General features: G+C 36.9%; 1 protein-coding gene across 3 annotated transcripts; it reads right to left on the bottom strand.

Moving 5' to 3' along the window:
• Positions 1–89: 89 nt before the first annotated feature.
• LOC117421415 (leucine-rich repeat, immunoglobulin-like domain and transmembrane domain-containing protein 3) lies at positions 90–11,118 on the bottom strand. Of its 3 annotated transcripts, XM_059030646.1 has the most exons (5): positions 10,930–11,118; positions 10,170–10,642; positions 5,648–5,953; positions 3,694–3,759; positions 90–3,284 (listed from the first exon to the last, which is right to left on the bottom strand). In XM_059030646.1, the coding sequence occupies exons 1-5, from the start codon at positions 11,043–11,045 to the stop codon at positions 2,251–2,253; spliced, it is 1,995 nt and encodes a 664-aa protein (XP_058886629.1). In that variant the 5' UTR covers positions 11,046–11,118; the 3' UTR covers positions 90–2,250. The 3 variants fall into 3 exon arrangements, with proteins under 3 accessions (XP_058886629.1, XP_058886644.1, XP_033891723.3); XM_059030661.1 differs by lacking the exon at positions 3,694–3,759 and having other exon boundaries at positions 90–3,281; XM_034035832.3 differs by lacking the exon at positions 3,694–3,759 and having other exon boundaries at positions 10,930–11,117.
• Positions 11,119–20,624: the final 9,506 nt, after the last annotated feature.

Here is a 20,624-nt window from a genome sequence, read left to right as displayed (position 1 = left end):
TTTATTTGTAGTAAACAGTGCAGAAATAGATAGTACATCTGTGGCACTATATTTATTGCAGCACCTTGCCAAACAATTCCATGAATGCATTTTCAAGAAATAAAAGGTCCTTTATTTTTCTTTCCATACATTTGCATAAAACTAATTGTACAAATGTTGTCTTGAAAACTGAACAGCTGTTAACATTGGCAGGAAGCATACCAGCTGGAGGCTGGTTCATCCATGGGAATCGCTCACTATTTCCAAATATTGACAGGGCTGCTGGGTGCGATTTTGATTGAGAAAGAGGCATGAAACATTAATTATGACTTATGGTGCTCTCTGCCAAGAGTAACTGTGTGAAACAACTTCCTTTTGTTCACACAATCACATACTGTGGATAAAGATATTAATCATAAAGCTGTTACCATATGCAAAACAAACCATGCTTTTCCTGAAGCATTACTTTCACAATACTCCAATGATAAGAATGTGCCTTCAGGTTACTTAATTCTATATTGAATTGAATTCCAACATGGAGAAGATTTAGGATGGTCTCTAATTAATGACTACCATCAAGTTCATAGGGTGTCCTTTGTGAAGTCCTGGGTGCTGCTTAACACAGTTTCTTATCTCTACATGGAATTTAAAATAATACAATTCCAGCTGTTAATCCCATTTGTCAAAATAGACACAAGTGAAGGAAGAAAGGTTTACAGACAAGATGTGAATGTCTTTCTTTAGGAAGTGGAGTTAAATGTATTAGGTGCTTACTTACAGCTGGGGATGACAATGGTTTGCAACTGTTTGACCGCAAGTGACAGAGGTCAGCTATTGACCTTCAGTCCTCCTGATGGGTTTGAATTCAGCATTTCAAATTTGGGGGGAAAAAAAAAATAGGAACATGTGAACACAATGGGTCTGATGAAAACGGGCTCTTTTGTAAATAAACTGTAAATAAATATTATCTCTGCGCTATTTCTTACAATATGTTTGGATGTCAGGGTTTCTTAATCAGTTAAATAAACAGAAAATAATAATAACAAATCAGAACAACAATAATGTAAATACAATCTCCAGAAAAACATGAAACAACTTCACAAATGGGATATTCTGTTACATTTCTATTACAATTCAAGTTTGGTATTAACCCACACTTCTAGCTATTATATGAAATATGTAGTCTTCTGTGATAAGGATACCAGAGAATCAGTTCAGAACATTGGCAATACGTTCAGTAAATTATGTATTGCTCTATACAACCTTTTCAACACAGTCTTCTAACTTCTGTCATGCAGATTGACTACCTATCTGAAGATCAGATTTCATAATGACAAAAAAACAGTGAACCAATAGGTTATTCCAGTTAAAAAACAAAACAGTACAGAGACCAAAACTGCATTAAACCCAACTAAATAATCTGAAAGGTGATATTCATGAATACAGGTCTGACCTTCCTGTCTTGGTTTATAGCATTAATTGGTAATATACTGCAAGAGAAACATACAGTTGAATGTTCAAAATAATTACACCTTATTTTAAACTCTTTCCACCAATTGCCTACTTCATACATTTGCTAATGAGTGGACGATTTGCCTGCAAGTTCCCATAGTGGAAAATTCAGGCCTATATCTCCCCCATAGGTTGGTGTATGCAAGTGTGGAGAACTATTACTTGGAAAAAATGTCAGGACACAGCCCTCCAGACAAACAGAAGTTTGGTTCAGGTTTGGATAAATGGTTTATAAACCATTGGTTGCAAAAGCCACATTGAAAACATTGTGGTACTCAACAAAGGCAATATGTGGTTAAGAGACCTTTTTATGTTGCTTAACATCTCTAGGCCAAACACCACAAGTTATAACTGAAATCAATCAAGTGTTAGCTTGCTTACAAATTAATCTTCTGTAAAATATCTGGGTGAACCACCAGTTGGACACAGTACCTTCCTTTGTGCGGGCATTTGCAATACTCTTGTCTACTGTACTGTCACAATCTTCACTTCTGTTAACAAGTTTGACTGAAGTGAATTAAGGCTGTATCACAGACAAATACAATGTTCAAATCCTATTCTAATCACCTTGGGTAAGAAATGCGCAGAGATTTGCAGATTCTGAACAACAAATGTTCATCAAACATCTGCATTAGTTCATAACAACACATTTCCAGCCTCTAGGCTTTGTCGATAGTGTGATATAACTCTAGCACGACGATCTGATATATGATTAAATTCACCCCACTTCTTCCTTTGTTAAGTGTCGCACAAAAGAAACTAGTATAAGTATTCTGATTGGTAATTGTCACTTTTAAAGGTCATCTGGGAGTCAATGCTGGACCTGGAATAAAGGAGCATTCTTTCTGATTCGGAAGTGTTTCTGCGAGCCCACAGGTCCCCATTAGAGTCTGTGGTTTTCTGCTTCAGTGACAATGTCTCAAATTTGACATATGTCTCTTTGGAAAGATCATCACCCTCAGAAGCACTCTTTTTACAGTACAGTTTCAAAACTTTATAAAGCAGTACAATAACCAGAGGCAGCGCAATGGCACAGGCGATGCCGCCAGCAACAATCAGAATGTGTGCCTGGGGGTCTTCCATCTCAGCGTCTAATGTGGAGAAAACAATACATTGGTCTTTCTTAGGTTGACTTCCTTTTAGGCTCACACACGCTGTGTATTTAGTGCTTGGGACTAATCCATCAATGGAGATTTTGCTTTTCCCTGTGTCTGTGTTAATCATTTGCTTGTCTCTTACACCGTACTCCGAGTACATTACATTCAGAGCAACACCTCTAGGGGCATTAGGCGCCAGCCAAGTCACGACTGCACTCTGCTCAGTTTGACCCACAACTTGTAGGTTTTTGATGGTGATCTTTTGGACTACGGCTGAGGTTGTTGTGTTTCCATCTTCCTCTTGTGGTTTTTGGTTGTTGACAGCCGGCTGTGACTTTGTGGGCCTTGTCCCCCCAGCAGCTGGTTTAGTTTGGCTAGTTTGCACAGGATTTTTCTTCAGAACTCTGCTTAGTGTGGTGGTAGCTAGAGTTGTAGGAGATAGGGTCGTTAACCCTTCAGTAATAGGCTCTGTTTTCAGCAGAGTGGTGACACTCTGTTCTGCGCTCAGTCGCTTTGAGAACCTCAGAGGAGACGCTGTCGTAGTGATGACTCCAACCACAGTCAGAGTGATGGAAGCTTCAGACATCCCAGCAAGGTTTTTAGCTTTACATCGGTATTCACCAGCGTCCTGGTATAAAATCCCATTCAAGCTTATAATAGACCACCGGATTCCTTCTCCTGGAGACTCCTGAACTACTGAAAAAGGGAAAAAAGGGAGGTTTAATATTGAAACAATCCCAGTGATCAGAATATATATTTGTTCTGTTTTAATTAACATTATTACTGTTATTGTAGATGTCCTCCCAGTCCCCCAGCTGAAATGTTTAATCATAGACACAGATAACACTAAGGTAGGGGCGGCTTTGTAGTTTAAAATGGGTTTAAAGGAAATCTCTGCACTTGTAGTTACAGGTAGTGACGCAATAGAGGTGCATGATATGTGCAAAGAGTAACAATACAGTATTAAATGATTAAGAAATTAGTGATTGAGAATTGTGCTCAGATGAAAATACATTTTCTTCTACCCTATTGGATTATACCTAATGTTTAAACCTGATGTTTGGCAGTGACGAAATTGACATTTATAAAGTGTATATGCACTTACAGTTGGTTTTTAAGGTTCGTGGTAGTTTCTCTTTGAAGAAGGAACTAGCTACTTGCCGGCAGCATTCTAAGGATTACACAAGTTTGCACTTAAATATCTAAACATTCAATCTAATTTTTGAAATGATTCCATTCTAAAGGTTATTGAGTTGTTTTGCATGTTTGTATACCAATGACACAGTTTTGAAGTAGAATTAATTTAAACATTGATTGACTAAAAAGACTAAGCCTCCTAGCATTTCGAAAGTAATGACAAGTTTAAAGCATAACACTTCCAGCTCTGTTCTAAGTGATATACCCTAGATTTCTTCCCCCTTTCATTTCTATAAGATAAAAGTAAGGCAGTTAGTCAGGTCTTTCAAATGATAGACAGTAGTGTGCAAATTGTATTTGAACACCCCATTGCGTCTGTTGTTTTGATTTGTTGTGCATTTGAAATCAAACCACCGTAACTGAAAATCATGGAAAATTGCCAAAATAGGCAAATTCATGATTGTCTAATTTAACTGATGACTTTAATAGGCCACTCATGCAATTAATTTAAAATTGTAATAGAAAATAGCTACACATGGTAAAAGCATGAGACTTTTTAGAAGTTGTTTAAGATGCCTAATTAAAGCGCAAAGTGGTCCAACATTTTCACATGTGTGCCTATTGTTTCTATATAACTGATTACTGATCGAAAATTTAAATTCTCACACAAGATAGCACATGATACTGCGACATTTGAATCATGGCTGTGTTGTCCTTGCAATAACAACATGATGGTACTATTTTTTAAAACCAGCAAAGAACAGCTGTGCCATAATTAAATAACTCATTGTGTCGGGTCACCACTATGCTTGTTTATTTCTTTGTAATTGATGTTTTTGTTTTAGGACGGCCTTCCCTGATTGTCCTTCCTTCAATCTAATATTTGAATTCGCCTCACCTGGATCTTTTTAAAGGCTGTGTTCCTATGCAGTAGATCAGGGGTGTCAAACTCCGTTCCTGGGGGGCCGCAGTGCCTTCTGGCTTTCGTTCCACCCGAGCTCTCAATTACTAATTGATCTAATTATTTGATTAATTGGACAGCTTTAACACTTCTCTTCAGGCCTCAGAATGTTTCATAGGTCGTGTACCTTGAATCAAGTGCAGTTTGATACATTTTGATTTGCTATTATGAGTTTTGTTGTTTTCTTTTGTGTTTGTTATTTGCACATGCTACTATATTGGTAATATCCAGTACAGCACAAAACTGCTGTATTTTTCGAAGTTGATGATTGTTTGTACTAATTAACCAATGTTATAGAAAAAACATTTACTGTCCTACTTGGATTGATCCTCCTACTTTTAAATGACTGCTCCCAAATAAACATTTTATGATTTTTTTTATTTTTATTCTTGTCTGTGTGCTTTTTCTCTTCAGACTGCCTCCCAGTTATGTATCACTGCCCTATAAAATGACCCTGTGAGAAACTTTGAATTTATACTTAACTGGATTTTATACTTAAAATTCATTACATTCTGAGGAATTCCCTCTGTGGTGTAGTCTGGCTATTGATTTTTGATCCTGTGGCACATTCTCATGTCTTGGCTCCTGAGGAGGTGCTACATAATGTTTGTCTGCAGATGAAAACTTAGAAATTCTAAAAGAAAGTTATTAAATTCAATGATGTTTTGACTATTTAAGTTTCTTTTAGTATTTTTAAGTTTTCATCCGCAGACAAACATAATATTAGTTATTTAATTATGGTGCGGCTGGTTTTTAAAAAATAGTACCATCACGCTATGCTAAAACTGCTAAATTGCCAAAAATATGAATTATATTTGACATCTTTTTTGTGCTTAATAATTATAGATTATGTATCTACAGGATCACAGATGAAAACAACAAAACAAGCTCAGACCAAAATATTGAGTATATTTGTGACATCAATAAAGAAACCAATAGTCTCTACACCTCTAAATATTACCTGTGTTGTTCACTGGAGAACCATCAGATTTGGTCCAGATCAGAATGGGTGTGGGATACCCTGTAGCATCACAGCGAAGCAGAACATTACTCCCCAGCGGTGAGGTCATCTTTGTCGCTGAGGTCATCACTGAAGGTTTTAGGCACTGTTCCAGTTCAGCTCTCTGGAAGAGAACTCCCGCCAGGTTCTCAGGTCCGCTGCATGTCAGAAGGGGATCCAGAAGCACAACAGCCATCTCAAATGTCTTGGAGAGCTCTATCAGCTTTGATATTCTACAGTCACAAAACCATGGGTTGTCTTGTAAACCTAGAGGCAAACAGCAGTTGTGAATGTTTGTTGCGCTTACATGGATTTTTGTTTCTAATATCCGTCCTCCCTGATTTTAAGTTGACATACTTTCTATATCTCTGGCAGCCTTACAAGAGAAGAAATCTTACGATAAGTGGACCGTTACTGAGAAATACTAGTGGGTATTATAACAACAGTGGGTATTATCCATAACAACAATGAATTTACTTAAAAGCTAGTTATAGGGAGCAAATGGTAACAAAGGTTGTAAAACTCATTTTCTTTATTTCTTATTAGGACTAGCAGTATTAGGTAAAGTTTTATTTTGTGTGAAATAAATTATATGCATTTACCGATTCTTGAAGTTCAGTTACATTTAAATAAACTTCCAATTGGTTGGAGTGTTTGTATATGTCCACCATTATACTGACATTGTAATGTTGTGCTCATATTCCATATGTACATTATGTTGACTATGTTTATTAAGACTTGTATTGGTTTCCTGCACCAAAACAATGTTTAAGACATAAATGGGCAACTATCAAAAACATTGGTTATCACGTTTTGGAATAATACTAATATTTTGACATGTTCATATAGTACAATTTTCTATTGCATACATATTGACTGTTTAACATGTAAATGAAATTAAATAGTTAGTTATTTATTTACACAAAATTTAGCAGCACCGAAAATTTTGTGAACAGCAGTCTGAATCCTGCCAATTTCAGTATTGATTTAAATCCATTTTGATGCGCAGGCTCTCGGGGGGCCTATCAAAGGATTAAGGAGAGATGTCCATGTCACACACAACATCATCAATGTGCACCAGAGAGTAATCATTAATATGTTCACTCTTGCTCATAGTGGATGTTTCTTTTCTACTGATGTGCTCCTTAAATCCACCACATTTAAACTTTTAAATCAGCAATGTAAATCCTAAAGAACTTAAGCCTCTAGTACATCTGGTACATCAGAGTTAACCATTAACTCAGGAGGCTGTGTGGTCCAGTGGTTAAAGAAACAGGCTTGTAACCAGGGGGTCCCCGGTTCAAATCCCACCTCAGCCACTGACTCATTGTGTGACCCTGAGCAAGTCACTTAACCTCCTTGTGCTCCGTCTTTCGGGTGAGACGTAATTGTAAGTGACTCTGCAGCTGATGCATAGTTCACACACTCTAGTCTCTGTAAGTCGCCTTGGATAAAGGCGTCTGCTAAATAAACTAATAATAATAATAATAATAATCTGTACCCCTGTAACACTGCTTCTAGTAGGTATCAGCAGTACATCAGTAAGAATTACCACGTACTGTAGAATATATTTCTGACATCCACTAGGGGCAGTGTTGCTGAGGGAGTGTTACACTCTGGTGTGCCAGATAAGAGGTGAAGCATGTTTCTGAGTTTTAAGAAGTCACCAGGATGTGATGACTGAAACAGAAAATGAAACAAAGTGAATGGAAACAACAAGAGTAACTTCCAATTACACTTTTTCACTCAATTACACTTGTTCCAATTACCTCTTTCTTTTTATGATGTAAAATGGATACAAAGGTGCTTTGACAAGACTAGATCAGCCAGAGTGTCTTTATGGTACTAAGAGCCAGTATTATAAAGTGGACATGAACTGTGGATCAAGTTTCCTTTTGTATTGCTGCTGTTCAGTAGATGGTGCTTCCCTTGTTCTAGCGTAACATCTCTTTGGCTGATCTGTTATTTAAGTAATTCCAATAAAACACTGAGAGCATTTGCCAACATCATAAATATAACAAATGACAAAATAAAAAAGGAAAAATATATTGTCAAATGTTCTGAAAATGTGCCACATTCATTCATTAAAACTGCAAAAAAAATGGGAGCAGTGAAACTGGGCCTTCAGCAGTTTGCATATTTTAAAAATGAATTAGCGTCCTGTGCTGATCTAGGGTGCGTAATCTGCTACCGACCTCAGCCTACAGGTAATTCCTGCAGTGACCTATATTCTCTGCAGGTTATCAGCACAAAGTGAATGACAAAGAACTTAAAGTGTTATGTAAGGGGTAGTGCTGTGTGATGCACTGCAGTTATGGATTGTCCCGTCCCTGAGATGAGATGATGTTAAGAAAGCTCTATATAACCACATAGTGGCAAGGTGCATAAAGACTAATTTGATTTCCCCACGGAAAAGAGATTGCTTCATTGGTGCCCATGCACCGAAAATAGAGCAGTCGGGAGCCGTATAAGCATTTTCATAACAAATCAGTAAACATTCTTAAATTAATTTCTAAGTCAAGGATCTGCCTATAGAAAAAAAGTACTACTACTGAGCATGAGTTGGTATTATGGTAACTTCACAAATGGCAGACTACATCCACAAAGAGGTTGACACTATGATACTAGAGCTACTGTAAAAGGAATTCCCTCTCTGGACAACTTGTGTAGTTTGTTGAGATATATATGTTACACGGCGGAGGCTGGTGGCGAACCGATGACCACTCACAGCGCCAGCAAGCATCTTAACCACTATGCAAAAGAGTCAGGATCCTCACCGATCAAGGGGGAATAGTCTGAAAGTCATATGCGAGACACATGCATTAACTATTAAATCAATATACAAACTGTGCAAATAAAACGTGAATACGTATAATTTGTTTGAGAAAAATCTATATTTTAATTGGGGGTCCGGTGTAGTGTTAGAAAGTGGTACGTCATCAGTATGTGGCAGGTGTACCAAAAACTTGACTCGTGTGACGTCAGAAAGTGGTACAGTGTCCGCCTGAAACTGGTAAACTGTCAGATTTTGGTACACATGCAATCAATTGCGAATAAATGGGTGTTTTGCTGTTGCTTTTGAAGGAAAAAACTATTCATGACGAATAAGACAAAATGAGAAGTCACAGCAAAGTTGCACTAGTAAAAAAATGTACAAGACCCAATGTATTGCATATGATAAATATTTGCATATTATTTTCTTAATGGTGGAAAAATATGATAAATTACATAAAAATTATGTAAAAGACTGGAAAATATAATTGCAATTAAAAAAGATGTAAAAGACCGAAAACAACATAAAGTACTAGATTAAAATGGCCTTTTCCCTGCTTTCAAAGCGGAAGTTGTTTAGCAGTGTGCTGCGTACCACTTTTTAACTCATACCTCTAAATAACACTACACCAGTACAGTACATTAGGATTCAGGGCTACACCACTGCTCATGATCACATAGCCTCATACCTCTGCTAATTGGCTTTCAAGAGAAATATGGTCCTTATACTCTCTAAGCCAGGGGTTCCCAAACTTTTTTGACCTGAGGCCCACCTGTTCAGCTGCATTAGGCAATGCGGCCCACTATTAGCACTCCTTTGGAAAATGCCAAATTAAAAACACTTTATATGTTTAAATCTGTAACATTATAAATAAACCTAATCTAAACTGTCCTTTATTCATTTGAATAAATATTGTGAAAGATGGAAATCACATAGAATATGCACTGAGTGAAAATATATATTTTTTAAAAACACTTTAATTATAGTAAATAAAATAAATTGCAAAAACTAAACAGACGTGTTTATCAAACCTTTAAAATGGCACCTTTGTATAATTGAACATCTTAGAAATGCAGTTATTTTTCTTGGTCATCAAACAAGAAAGAAGTGCATGTCTCTTATTAGTCCCATTCATAAATACTTGAACAGCAATCACTTTTGAGTAAAACCAGTAGAACGTGCACAAAAACATAACTCTTAAATCCTCATTTCTGAACACTGTGTAACTACAACGTCAAGCCGTTAGCTCTCACGCTTAACCAAAAGAACATTTATGGAAATAAATCCATATGCAGCGAAATTTGAATCACTCAAAAAAAGTTATATTATTTTCATATTCTACTGTTATTTTACAAAAGAGCCAGCTTGCTTGCAAGGAGCGTATATCGGGTTTATGTCATCGTGCGAGAGGTCCCGGGTTCACGCCCGCCTGCATTCAGGGAGATCACGACATTGGTGTCAGGGTGGGATTAGGTCACTTACCTGCTGCTGTCTTCCCCCGTGCACGCTAGTACAATATCAAATTTACTTTAAATGGACATGCGCCTGATACGAGGTAATATTACATTTTCAAACTAAATTATATATATATATATATATATATATATATATATATATATATATATATATATATATATATATATATATATATATATATATATATAGAAATAAATGGGACGCAACGCCTTTAAAAATGTGAATTTTACCTACCTAATATTACTCGCTCAGGAAGTGAATCCGTGCCGATGTTCGCACTTGCCGAAAACGGTGGCCAGATATCTATTAAATCCGAGGGCAGTGTGGTTAATTTATTGCTGGAAATGTCTAAATACTTGATGTTTTGTAGGTACCGACCCGCATCCGCTGGGACTGTTGAAAGTCTGTTGTTGTGCAAATCCAAGGATCGCAGATTAGGCATTTCTTGCAGCGACTCCCACGGAAAAGATGAAAGTAAATTTCCATCAAGACGTAGTTCGTGAAGCACTTTCAGGTTGTAAAAGCTGCTGCTAGCGATTGTAGATATAGAATTGTAAGTCACCCACAAATATTTGAGGTCAACAAGGTAATAAAATGCTTCCGTGGGGATCTTTCTTACCACCGTTTTTTCCACGCGGAGTTTAACGGTGTCCACTGGAACATTGACTGGGATGTCAGACATATCTGGATCGTTGCACAGCACAGATCTGCCACAAAGAAAAATAAACATGTAAATGCCTTTAATTATTATGCTGTATTCCCCTGGAAACAATGATAAGGTTATTAATAATTTGTATAACATAAGAATACAAACAAGACCAATGATTGGGTTATAATTATGAATATGAATAACAGAAGCTAGCATGCTAGTGATCTATCATACAATTTCAGCATAACAATCAAAAAGAATAATGGACATGAAATAAAAGCACCAACATTCAAACACTATTTCATACTTCATAAAAAAATAAAAATAAATAAATAAACAGCATACCTGGTGCCAGTCCCATCACTTCTACCATGGTATATGCATGTACACTGAGAAGGGCAAAATGGGTGCACAAATGTAAAACAGCACAGCAGTATATAAATATAAATAAGCAGAGACATGTCAAACACTGCAAAACAGGACTGAAGAAAGAAATCCTATTCCTCAGGAGTCCATGTGTTGTCTGCTTCATGACATTCCAACATCAGGGCGGTAATGGAGGATTATGGGAGATTAACAGAGCTCTACAGGTCATGTAACCTTCAGAAATAACCCTATGCCACACTGTAAGCTAGCACTTGTGTGTCATTAAAGGAACCATCAAGTTTCACATCTTGAAATTAAGTGGGAACATACTGTATCAAGTATCTTTGCTGCATTTGCTGCAGGTTACTAAACATTATATTGATAGTACATATTTCAGCATTTATCATAAACACAAATAAATGGTCTATATATCAAAAACTAGGTGTACTATAATAACACGAGAAAAGCTGCAGTGGAAAGCACTTTTAGCTTGTACACTTTCACCAATTCTTACTTTATCAAAATATGATTGAACTGTTACTTTCAAAGCTGAATACTCCAGTCTTTTTAGTGCATTAAAAGATGGTGGGTCTCGTCATACCTGTTCTTGGCTATAATGTTGGGGAATGCAATATTCATGGCAACCCAAATACTATAGTGTGTGTCAAAGCAAGGGTTATGTTTTTTGTGAGTTTGTTTAGACAGTGGTGTGTCTGAGACACGTCCACCTGCATTTGGATGTTTGATAAACTAGCACCAGCGTTGCTGTCGATTTTGAATGAATCCACCTTGTGAAGGTTACATGAAAATGATCAGGTAAAAAGAAAATTAGACAGCCGTTGAAATCGTGATGCTACTAAGAACTTTTACTTGACAGAAATAAAGGAAAACTACATTTTTAAACAAATAAACAATATATTTGCAGCAGTGTGGAGTAGTGGTTAGGGATCTGGACTCTTGACTGGAAGGTCGTGGGTTCAATCCCTGGTAGGGGACACTGCTGCTGTACCCTTGAGCAAGGTACTTTACCTAGATTGCTCCAGTAAATGGGTAATTGTATGTAAAAATAATGTGATATATTGAAACAATTGTAAGTCGCCCTGGATAAGGGCATCTGCTAAGAAATAAATAATAATATATGATGACACTATTAGATTCTTTTAGCAGCAACCCTGTGGTGCTCCTTCTGAAGCCCCAGCCTCTACAGGACTGAACATACAGGCCTGGTGCAGCCTCTTATACACACCTTTTAGACTAAATTGAATAATTCATTGATTGGATCTCCAATTAAAACAAGACTCAACATGTACCTTTCATGGGTTCATGTAATATACACACATTTAACAAAAACACTATTAAATATTTATACCGGGGATGGCCAAAGTTGGCCCTTCCACTGCTGGTGAGTGGACCTCCATGATTTATACCAAAAAATAAACAACTATGAAATAAAGATAATAAAGTTATTGATGTAGTTGGTTGGAATATGGATTTATACTGTAGAATGAGGAAGTTAGTAACACAAAATAAATCACGTAAATAAACATTATTTGCAAGTGAGGGAGTCACACACTCTTTAGTAGAGGTGTGTTGTAGAAATCCCAGCAGATGGCGCACTTGAGACATATTTAAGGTAAAGTCATTTCCATGAAATTTGAAATGAAAGTCTGGTGATTTATAGTTTGGCTATTTGTATGGAACTGATCTGCTCACATTTGTACCCCCCACTGCCCTCTACATATCCACTGAGAATGAACAGCACAAGTGGGAGCTGTTCACTATCCGAACTCATCTAATTTGTGAGTGGATGTGCAGTAATTGTGTTGTGATGCATTCTATTGTGATCTCCACTGAGAGCTAACTTTAGATCACTACTGAATTAATTTCACACGTAACAAGAACTGAAAACCACATCTCCATAGTGCATTAATAGTACATTCACCCACAATGGCAGATTGCGTATGTGTTTAAAATAACCCTGGTAGCTAGAAGCAGCCAGCTGGATTGGGCTGCTGTAGACACAGCTAAGTGACCCCATAGCAAGCCACTGTAACTACAGCATCCTTAAAAGATCACAATATCAAAGGCTAAACAGAATTGTGAAATGTACAAAACCTGATCCTAAACTTTTCCTTAAAACATTAATACACACTTCCTAAAGTGAAAAAGAAAATGAGGTAATGTTTTATATTATTTATTTATGTATTTATTTGGCAGACACCTTTATCCAAGGCAACTTACAGGTGTTACAAGGCAGTACAGGGTTACAATGCAAGATTCATATTTATATACAGTATAGATTACAGTAAGTGCAAATAATACTATGAAAATAAAATATGAAATAGAATGCAACAAGGTAGGATTACAATAGGTTATATCTACAGTTACATGTTATAAGTGCAAGGACAGTGCATCAGCAGAGGATCCTTTAAGGTGGTACATAGGTCAGGAAAGTCCAGTGCATAGTAGGAGGGGTAGATCAAGAGATCTACAAGTGCAGACTAAACAGGTGGGTCTCGAGGAGGCAGTGAGAGCCATTCCCACCATATAACATTGTGCATTTGAACTTTTAATTTAGGATGTATTCTCTTAACTTTGAAGCATGAAGGTACTACGTTATGCAAACCTTCATTTTGGTCTGTGTCTAATTAAGGACAGGTAAGGTTGGAACAAAGGAAAGGACAGGAAGGGCCAAGTCCTGCTTTGCTGAGGGGCGGCTGAATGTGAAATATGTAATCTGTCCAGCAAAGAGAGCAGTGGAGGCTGTATTACCAGCATACCAACATGAAGACAAAATGTTGATATGATGTTTCAAAGATAAAAAAAGTCAAACAATAAAGGATGCAGTGAAATGGGTAAAGAAACTTAAGATTAAGCCAGGTGTATTTAGAAATGTTTTTTTTATATATTCTTATTGTGTTAATGTTAGTTGAGAGATAGTCATTGGCATTAATGATAGTGATCTGCCAACGAGTTTGTCAGCAAACCATTGCAAGGATCGCTCTTCAAAATCTGAAATCAAAATAAAACTTTATCATTTAGGAATGTTAAAAAAACTGATGGCCAAACCCAAACAACTGCATTGGCTTTGGTTGGTTAATGTGAAATAATCCTTTTTTTTCATTACGACCTGCCCAAGAAAAACATCTTCTTGTAAAAGGAAAAACCTGTATATTTAAGTGCCCAAAGTTTACAAGTTTGCCCCTCTTTAAAACACAACACAGAACCACAGGCGCCCTATCGGCCACAGGGGTCGCTGATGTGCGGTGAGCAGTGGATTCCCCTGCTGACCTAAGCCCTCCCTACCCGGGCAGCGCTCAGCCAATTGTGCGCCGCCCCCTAGGGAGCCCCAACATGTAATTATTTACTGTATTCTTTATAACTGCTCTTATCTGTAATGTGATATTCTGTAATGTGATATTTTGTAATGTGATACTTTGTATTGTGTTATTTTGTAACAACTGTAAGTCGACCTGGATAAGGGCATCTGCTAAGAAATAAATAATAATATAGCCCCTTAGTTAAAGGCTGTACCAATACTACCTGAACTATTACCAAGTTTCAACATCTGATTTCTCCATTAAAAAAAATGATATACCTAATGTTATTAAGTAATTACAAAGGTGTAAAGAACTTATTGGCAACTTATTGGCAATCACATATATACAAGGGTTATAAAAGGTGGAAGACTTAGCAAACAGGGGAGCAATTATGGACATGGGGGCTGGAATCTGAATATGGTGATCAAGCCACAAGAAACATTACTATCATCACAATGGACATCTGAAAAAAAAAATGAAACAGGTTATATATTGTCGAACCCTTACAGATATTGTGCAAAAACAAATAAACTAAAATTACGCATGAGTCCCTAGTGACTTATCCTGTAAAAGCACTGTATTGAGGGCAGTTGGTTCAAATCCTTTCTGAATTGTCTATCTTGTCTGGTGGCCCGAAGAGAATACTGCATTGGCATAGGCTGGGAAGGAAAATTAGATCACTTTACTGACAAGTCCAGGCGGAGAATGAATTCCCTGGCTGGGCCCTTGCCTCCAGGGTTCTGTTGCTCTTAACTTCCATTGCTAAGGTTTGGCAGATGAGAAGAGGCAATTACTTGACAGTGGAAATTTAAATAAGTTGCACTAGTGAGGAGACTCTGAATTGGGCACTAGAAATGTGGTTAAATTGATTTTAAAAATTGATCAGGAAGCGACTTACACATCTAACATAATTTGAAAAAATGTGCTTTGGCTAAAACACATAGGCTAAAACTTATTTTAAAGAACAGGGATTGTATTGCTCTATATTGATTACACATTGCTCTGTGGCAAAGTAAAACATGGTAAAGCATAGCATGGTAAAATAATATTAAAAGCTTGTTAAGCACAGTGGAAACATGACAAGCACAGTAAAGCATATTAAATTACCAATGCTAGCCAACTTGCCAGAGCAGATTGTCAGGAGTGACCCTAAAACCCTTCTTCCCTTGTACAAGGTGCAAGCACCTTTTTTGAGTGAAAGGTGTATGCAGCAGAGATGGGTGGCTCTTAGATAGAACCAGCTTAATTTCTTTGAAGTCTTCCTACTTATGATGGGAATGAGAATGTAGAGATGGGAGCCCAGCTAACAAGATTTAAGTTTTTTGCAGGTATCAGGTTTTTAAAGACTGTCACCCTGTGACAGAGAACGAATGAATCTGAGTCAACAATCTCCCTCCTGACCTGTGAGGACACGGTATAACAGGAACAATGTGCCCCGGACTGGATGGTTTGACAGTTAATTTCAGGGTCAGTTGGAAGTCGTCCATCCAAAAAGGGGGCGACGCCACAACACTAGAAGTCAGCGCCTTCTAGTGCCTTAGGCGATGTGTCAGTCATGGATTGGACGAGACGTGATTGCACTCACTACCAAAGGGGGGTGTGACTGAAGGTATATCAGGTGTGTGGCCAAGCAATCTGTGCCTTTGTTATTGTTACGGAATAACCGTGAGGAGTGAAATTAAATCGTGATTTTTAAGTGTTGTATTGTCTGTCTCATTAACTGTTGTTATTTTTCACTGTAGACGGCTAAATATCTGGGAGCTGTCGCTATTCAACCAGCATCAAACCCGGACTGTACTGCACTACTATTTCACATATTCACAACACCACTTGCACCTGGAGAACTCACTGTTGGACTGGTAATTGTGTAGGTGTTTTAAAGTGTATATTTATTGTTATTATCATAGTCATAGTCATATCATATCATAGTCATACTGACTATATACATCGTTGTGTATAGTCAGTGTTATTATTTTAAAGCCTTAATAAAGCTTTGTTATTTACCAGTGAACTGTTGTTGGGCTGTTGTTTCAAAGCACTGCATCACCTCTACACCTGTGCACTACAAACCACTTTGCCATACACCCACACCTGTGGTGGTTTTGACAGAAACTGACCCAAGACTGTCACCGCTACTGGAAGCAGGCTGATCTTTGGGATACAAATTGAACATTTATGTGTGTTAAAATGTTTTAATAACTGTACTGTGTTTTAAAGAATATAAAGCCAGCAGAAATATTAAATACAGTATTAAGCACACTGTTCAGAAAAAAATGTTATAATGTACTCTGCATTAGTCTATAAGAATATTATAGGATTCTATATACCTGTTTATTCTAGTATAACCAGTAGAAAAATATTATTAGTGAATCTGTGCAAGATCTGAAAAGAGAGCTCCTTGTATCAAAAGGTCAGGCCAGCCTGCTGAAAGTTCCAAACCTCCCTTATCGGGCAAAAGCATCTTTCAGACTTAAACATAGGGCTTCCCCTATCTTTAAATTAATGAGAGCTATCGCGTGCGGAAGCCTGTAACCTTGGCAGAAACAAGCACCTCATTTAATTAACTGAAAATGAGTTCATAGTTTTAAAAACTAAATATGTAGTCTGTTGTATTACAAAAGAAAAAGCAACCGTTGGACAGAATTACATTTAAAACTAAAAAGTGTTGCATTTATTTAAGTTTTACTGCAGTAATAAACTGAGGTATTTATTTACAGGAAAACTGTACAGTTTAAAAGTGAAATAATTAAATGTCAGTCTCAGACACACAGTAGAATACTGGAAGGGCAATTAGACCTTCAGAGATAAGGATTAGTCTTTGGCACCTCAAAGCAGGGTTTGCTGTTGGCTCTTAAAAGCGGGATTTGTCTTCGCTGTGTATCAATCTTGAATGATAACCAACGGAAGGTGCTTTAAGAAAGACAGGAGCATGTACCTCATTATATTATAAGAAAATAATGAGAGCTTAGTTATAAAAAAAAATGAGGATGTAAGCTTTTTTGTTATTTGTAGAGATACCAGTCTGAGCCGTCTCTTGAATCCGGCCAAAACATGACTTAATGCGATGAATTTGGAAAAGTGCTTACAGTACAGTTTCATATCAATTAAAAAACTAACCTTGGCAGGTAAACAGAGTGTCAGAAACCTGCTTGGGATTTTTGGCAACAGAGAGGTCAAGATTAAATTAAATATGAGACTGTTACATTTAACTGTTTTCTATAGCTTGGATTTAAATGGAAATAACTGAATCTAAAATTGTAGACTTAGACGTTTGTAATGAACTCTCTAAACAATCCTTATCCAATAGTATTTTGTTAACACACATCTATACATCAAACAAATCCAACCTACTGAAAAGAATGTTTTTGATGTTGAGGGAAATATATTTTAAACCCAGGTTGGAATAATTAAACAGAGTAGGTGTTATATATAAAATAAAAAAACAAAAACATCTCTTTATATGTATTCTCTCTCTCTCTCTCTATATATATATATCTATATACAGGTAGTGGACAAAAAAATGGAAACACCAATGTAAAGTCACTTAATAGGGCGTTGGGCCACTATGGTATCATGCTCTGTGGAGTTCTCGGCAGACCATTTTTGATGAAACTGGCTGCTCGCGCCCCAGGTTGAAATTTGCAGTTAATTGATCTGCAGTTGCTCGCCTGTTTTGCCTTGCACTTCAAATTAATGCATGGATATCACGATCCTGGAATATGCGTTTCCGCCCACTTTTGCCCTTTGCTGATGATCGCTTTCCCTCGGAGGTCTATGCCGACATCACCTTAGACACCGTTGCTCGTGAAACATCAGCAAGTTGAGCTGTCTTGGTCACTGAAGCTCCTGCCAAACGCGCCCCAACAATCACCCCTCTTTCAAAGTCACTGAGGTCTCCTCTTGCAGCCATGCTGGACATAATTATAGGCAACCAGGCCTGTCCAGCATTTTTATACATGACCCTAAGCATGCTGGGATGTTATTTGCTTAATTAATGCATGAGCCACACCTGTGTGGTAGCCCTTGCTTTCAATATACTTGGTGTCCCTCATTTACCCAGGTGTTTCCATTTTTTTCTCCACTATCTGTATGTACTATCGGGTCTGCATATAAAGTAGTGGTCAATTGTAATCATGGTCAGCAGTCTAATACTTGCCATACCAAAGAAGATATTTAAAGCAGATTATATCTGTGGAAGACAAACATATCATTGTTGAAAACATATATACAAAATATAACTTTCAATTGTTCACTCAACAGTAAAATATGAGAGTAAAAATATAAAAATAAACTGATATTGTTCCCAATTGGGAAGGGACCAGGGATGGGGGCTTAATAAGTCCTTATGTAATAGTTTGTAGATACCACATTGCATACTGTTCGACATGTGGCAAATAAATTAATAGATAAATAAATAACTTAGTATATGCAGCTTATTTTTATTATACTACGGAATTGATTGTACAGTATTAGCATTTTCTTCAAGCAGTAGAACGACATACCCATGTTAATTTCTTATTTTAAAAAAGATATATTTTAGTCATAACACAACGTACATTGCAGCGATTTTTCTGTAAACGGTATTTAAATGCTACTTTTCCTTAAGGTTATAAAGGATGACCGCTATAGCCAGCTGTATCTCACAGTCATGTTTTAGGTTATATTATGAAATAGGATTCCTTTTTGCCACTCATCTGGTGGTCCCTTAAAATAGGTTGTCTTTTACCTGTACAATAAAAGTCTGTTTCATGTTTAGGTTCTCTATAAGGCTTTAGAAATACTAAACGAAACCTGAATTCAAAATCATTTTGTATTTAAGTTTCTTTTAGTATTTTTAAAGAGATTTTTGGAAGAGATCACATAAGGTAAAAATGAGAACAACCTCTCCTTACAGGTCATTTATTATTATACTTTTAGTTACAAGGTTTGGCTCTACAGAGGCAGATACCCACAATCTGATATTCTCAATAACCTAAGCTAAACTAGAAGTGGGAGTTTTTGTGAACAAAAACAAAGCATCCCCCGTAGCATATTCTAAGGGAAATGTTGTATCCAATCAAATAGCTTGTAAACATGAAGTAAAATAGAAACATGTAAAAAAAATGGTAACATTGATATTTAAAAACAATGTTTTTTAAAAAAAGTGTGGCACTGAAATAGTTAATGTTCACTGGACACCACCTGTAATGGAACTTTACTGAGAGAATCATAGAATACAGCAGTGTACCAACTATAAACACCCCGTCAAAGCATGTGGTCTGTATCACTGATATGGTCAGAGGTCAACACAATGCAGCAGTGAAAATGGTACATTACTGGACAATACCAATTATAAAACTTGAGTGAGAAAATCAAATGATACAGCTGTTTACCAAGCATTAAGACAATAACTCTATGTATTGTCTCAATGCAGTTAGAACACACATTTTGTGGTCATAAACACATTTAGCATATTTAAATAAATCTGTAAATTTGAATTACCACCTTATATGGTTTCTGAGATCCAATGCTTTGACACTGTGGCAGCTTTGCAAAAAAACTGTCAAGAACAAACTATGAAGCCATTACCTCAAGATTGACGTCTTTATCATCTAGAATTGAAAAATTAATGTGACCCCAATATGTCGGCCACCTTAGGTCACAGGTTAAAGTGAAGAGTGATATTTTCTACAATGCTTCAATGGTTTATAAAATATTAGCTGTAATTTAGTAGATCAGGACAACCCCCCATTATATGATGTACAAAAATGAACAGGTGCCTTAAACCAGACATGCTAGAAGGGGCAAGACCCCTAACAGATACTCCTTATGGGGTAGTTACAGGGTGGAGTTGGGGGAGGTGAAGGGATATGAATGCATCTAACACAATATTAGGGTAAGTTCCCAGTCGATTTATATTTCTCCGATAGGCAAGAATTGGATGATGTAATGTGTATAGGGGACAGTCCTTTCTTCCCAAACCTACATTTTTAAACTTCATTAAGTGCGGCAATGGCGGGTTGACAAACTTCACTTTACAAGGACTCTTAAAAAGTTGGATAAGCGATTATGCAGATACATGCAACAAATGTAAGTGCGACATATAGATGGTCAGATGTACGGTCAGACCGACACTCCCCTAGATCAAGAATTTTATATTCTCAATAACCTAAACTAAAATGTTAATACCAAGTTCCATGACAAACAAATGTAACCTACAGATGGATGGATAGGTGTACGAACATGATGGGATATTCTCAATTACTTATGCTAAATATTAATATACCAAGTTTCACAACAACTGAATAAACAGCCATCCAGAAAAAGGAAGTGTGTCATAAGTACCTATGTGGATACAATTACTACTTCAAGAAA

Source organism: Acipenser ruthenus, chromosome 1 (assembly GCF_902713425.1).
Source record: "Acipenser ruthenus chromosome 1, fAciRut3.2 maternal haplotype, whole genome shotgun sequence".
Taxonomy (NCBI): domain Eukaryota; kingdom Metazoa; phylum Chordata; class Actinopteri; order Acipenseriformes; family Acipenseridae; genus Acipenser; species Acipenser ruthenus.
Note: the sequence above shows the minus strand (reverse complement) of the source record. Positions and strands in the feature narration are given on the sequence as shown.

Bases quoted from the DNA above. Each gene is read 5' to 3' on its own strand.
- LOC117421415 (XM_059030646.1), bottom strand. From the start codon at position 11,045: ATGTCTCTGCTTATTTATATTTATATACTGCTGTGCTGTTTTACATTT. The intron at 5,954-10,169 runs GTAGGTAAAATT...GTTTGCCTCTAG, and splicing joins TCCTGAGCGAGTAATATTAG to GTTTACAAGACAACCCATGG. The intron at 3,760-5,647 runs GTAATATTTAGA...TGTAATCCTTAG, and splicing joins TTCTCCAGTGAACAACACAG to AATGCTGCCGGCAAGTAGCT.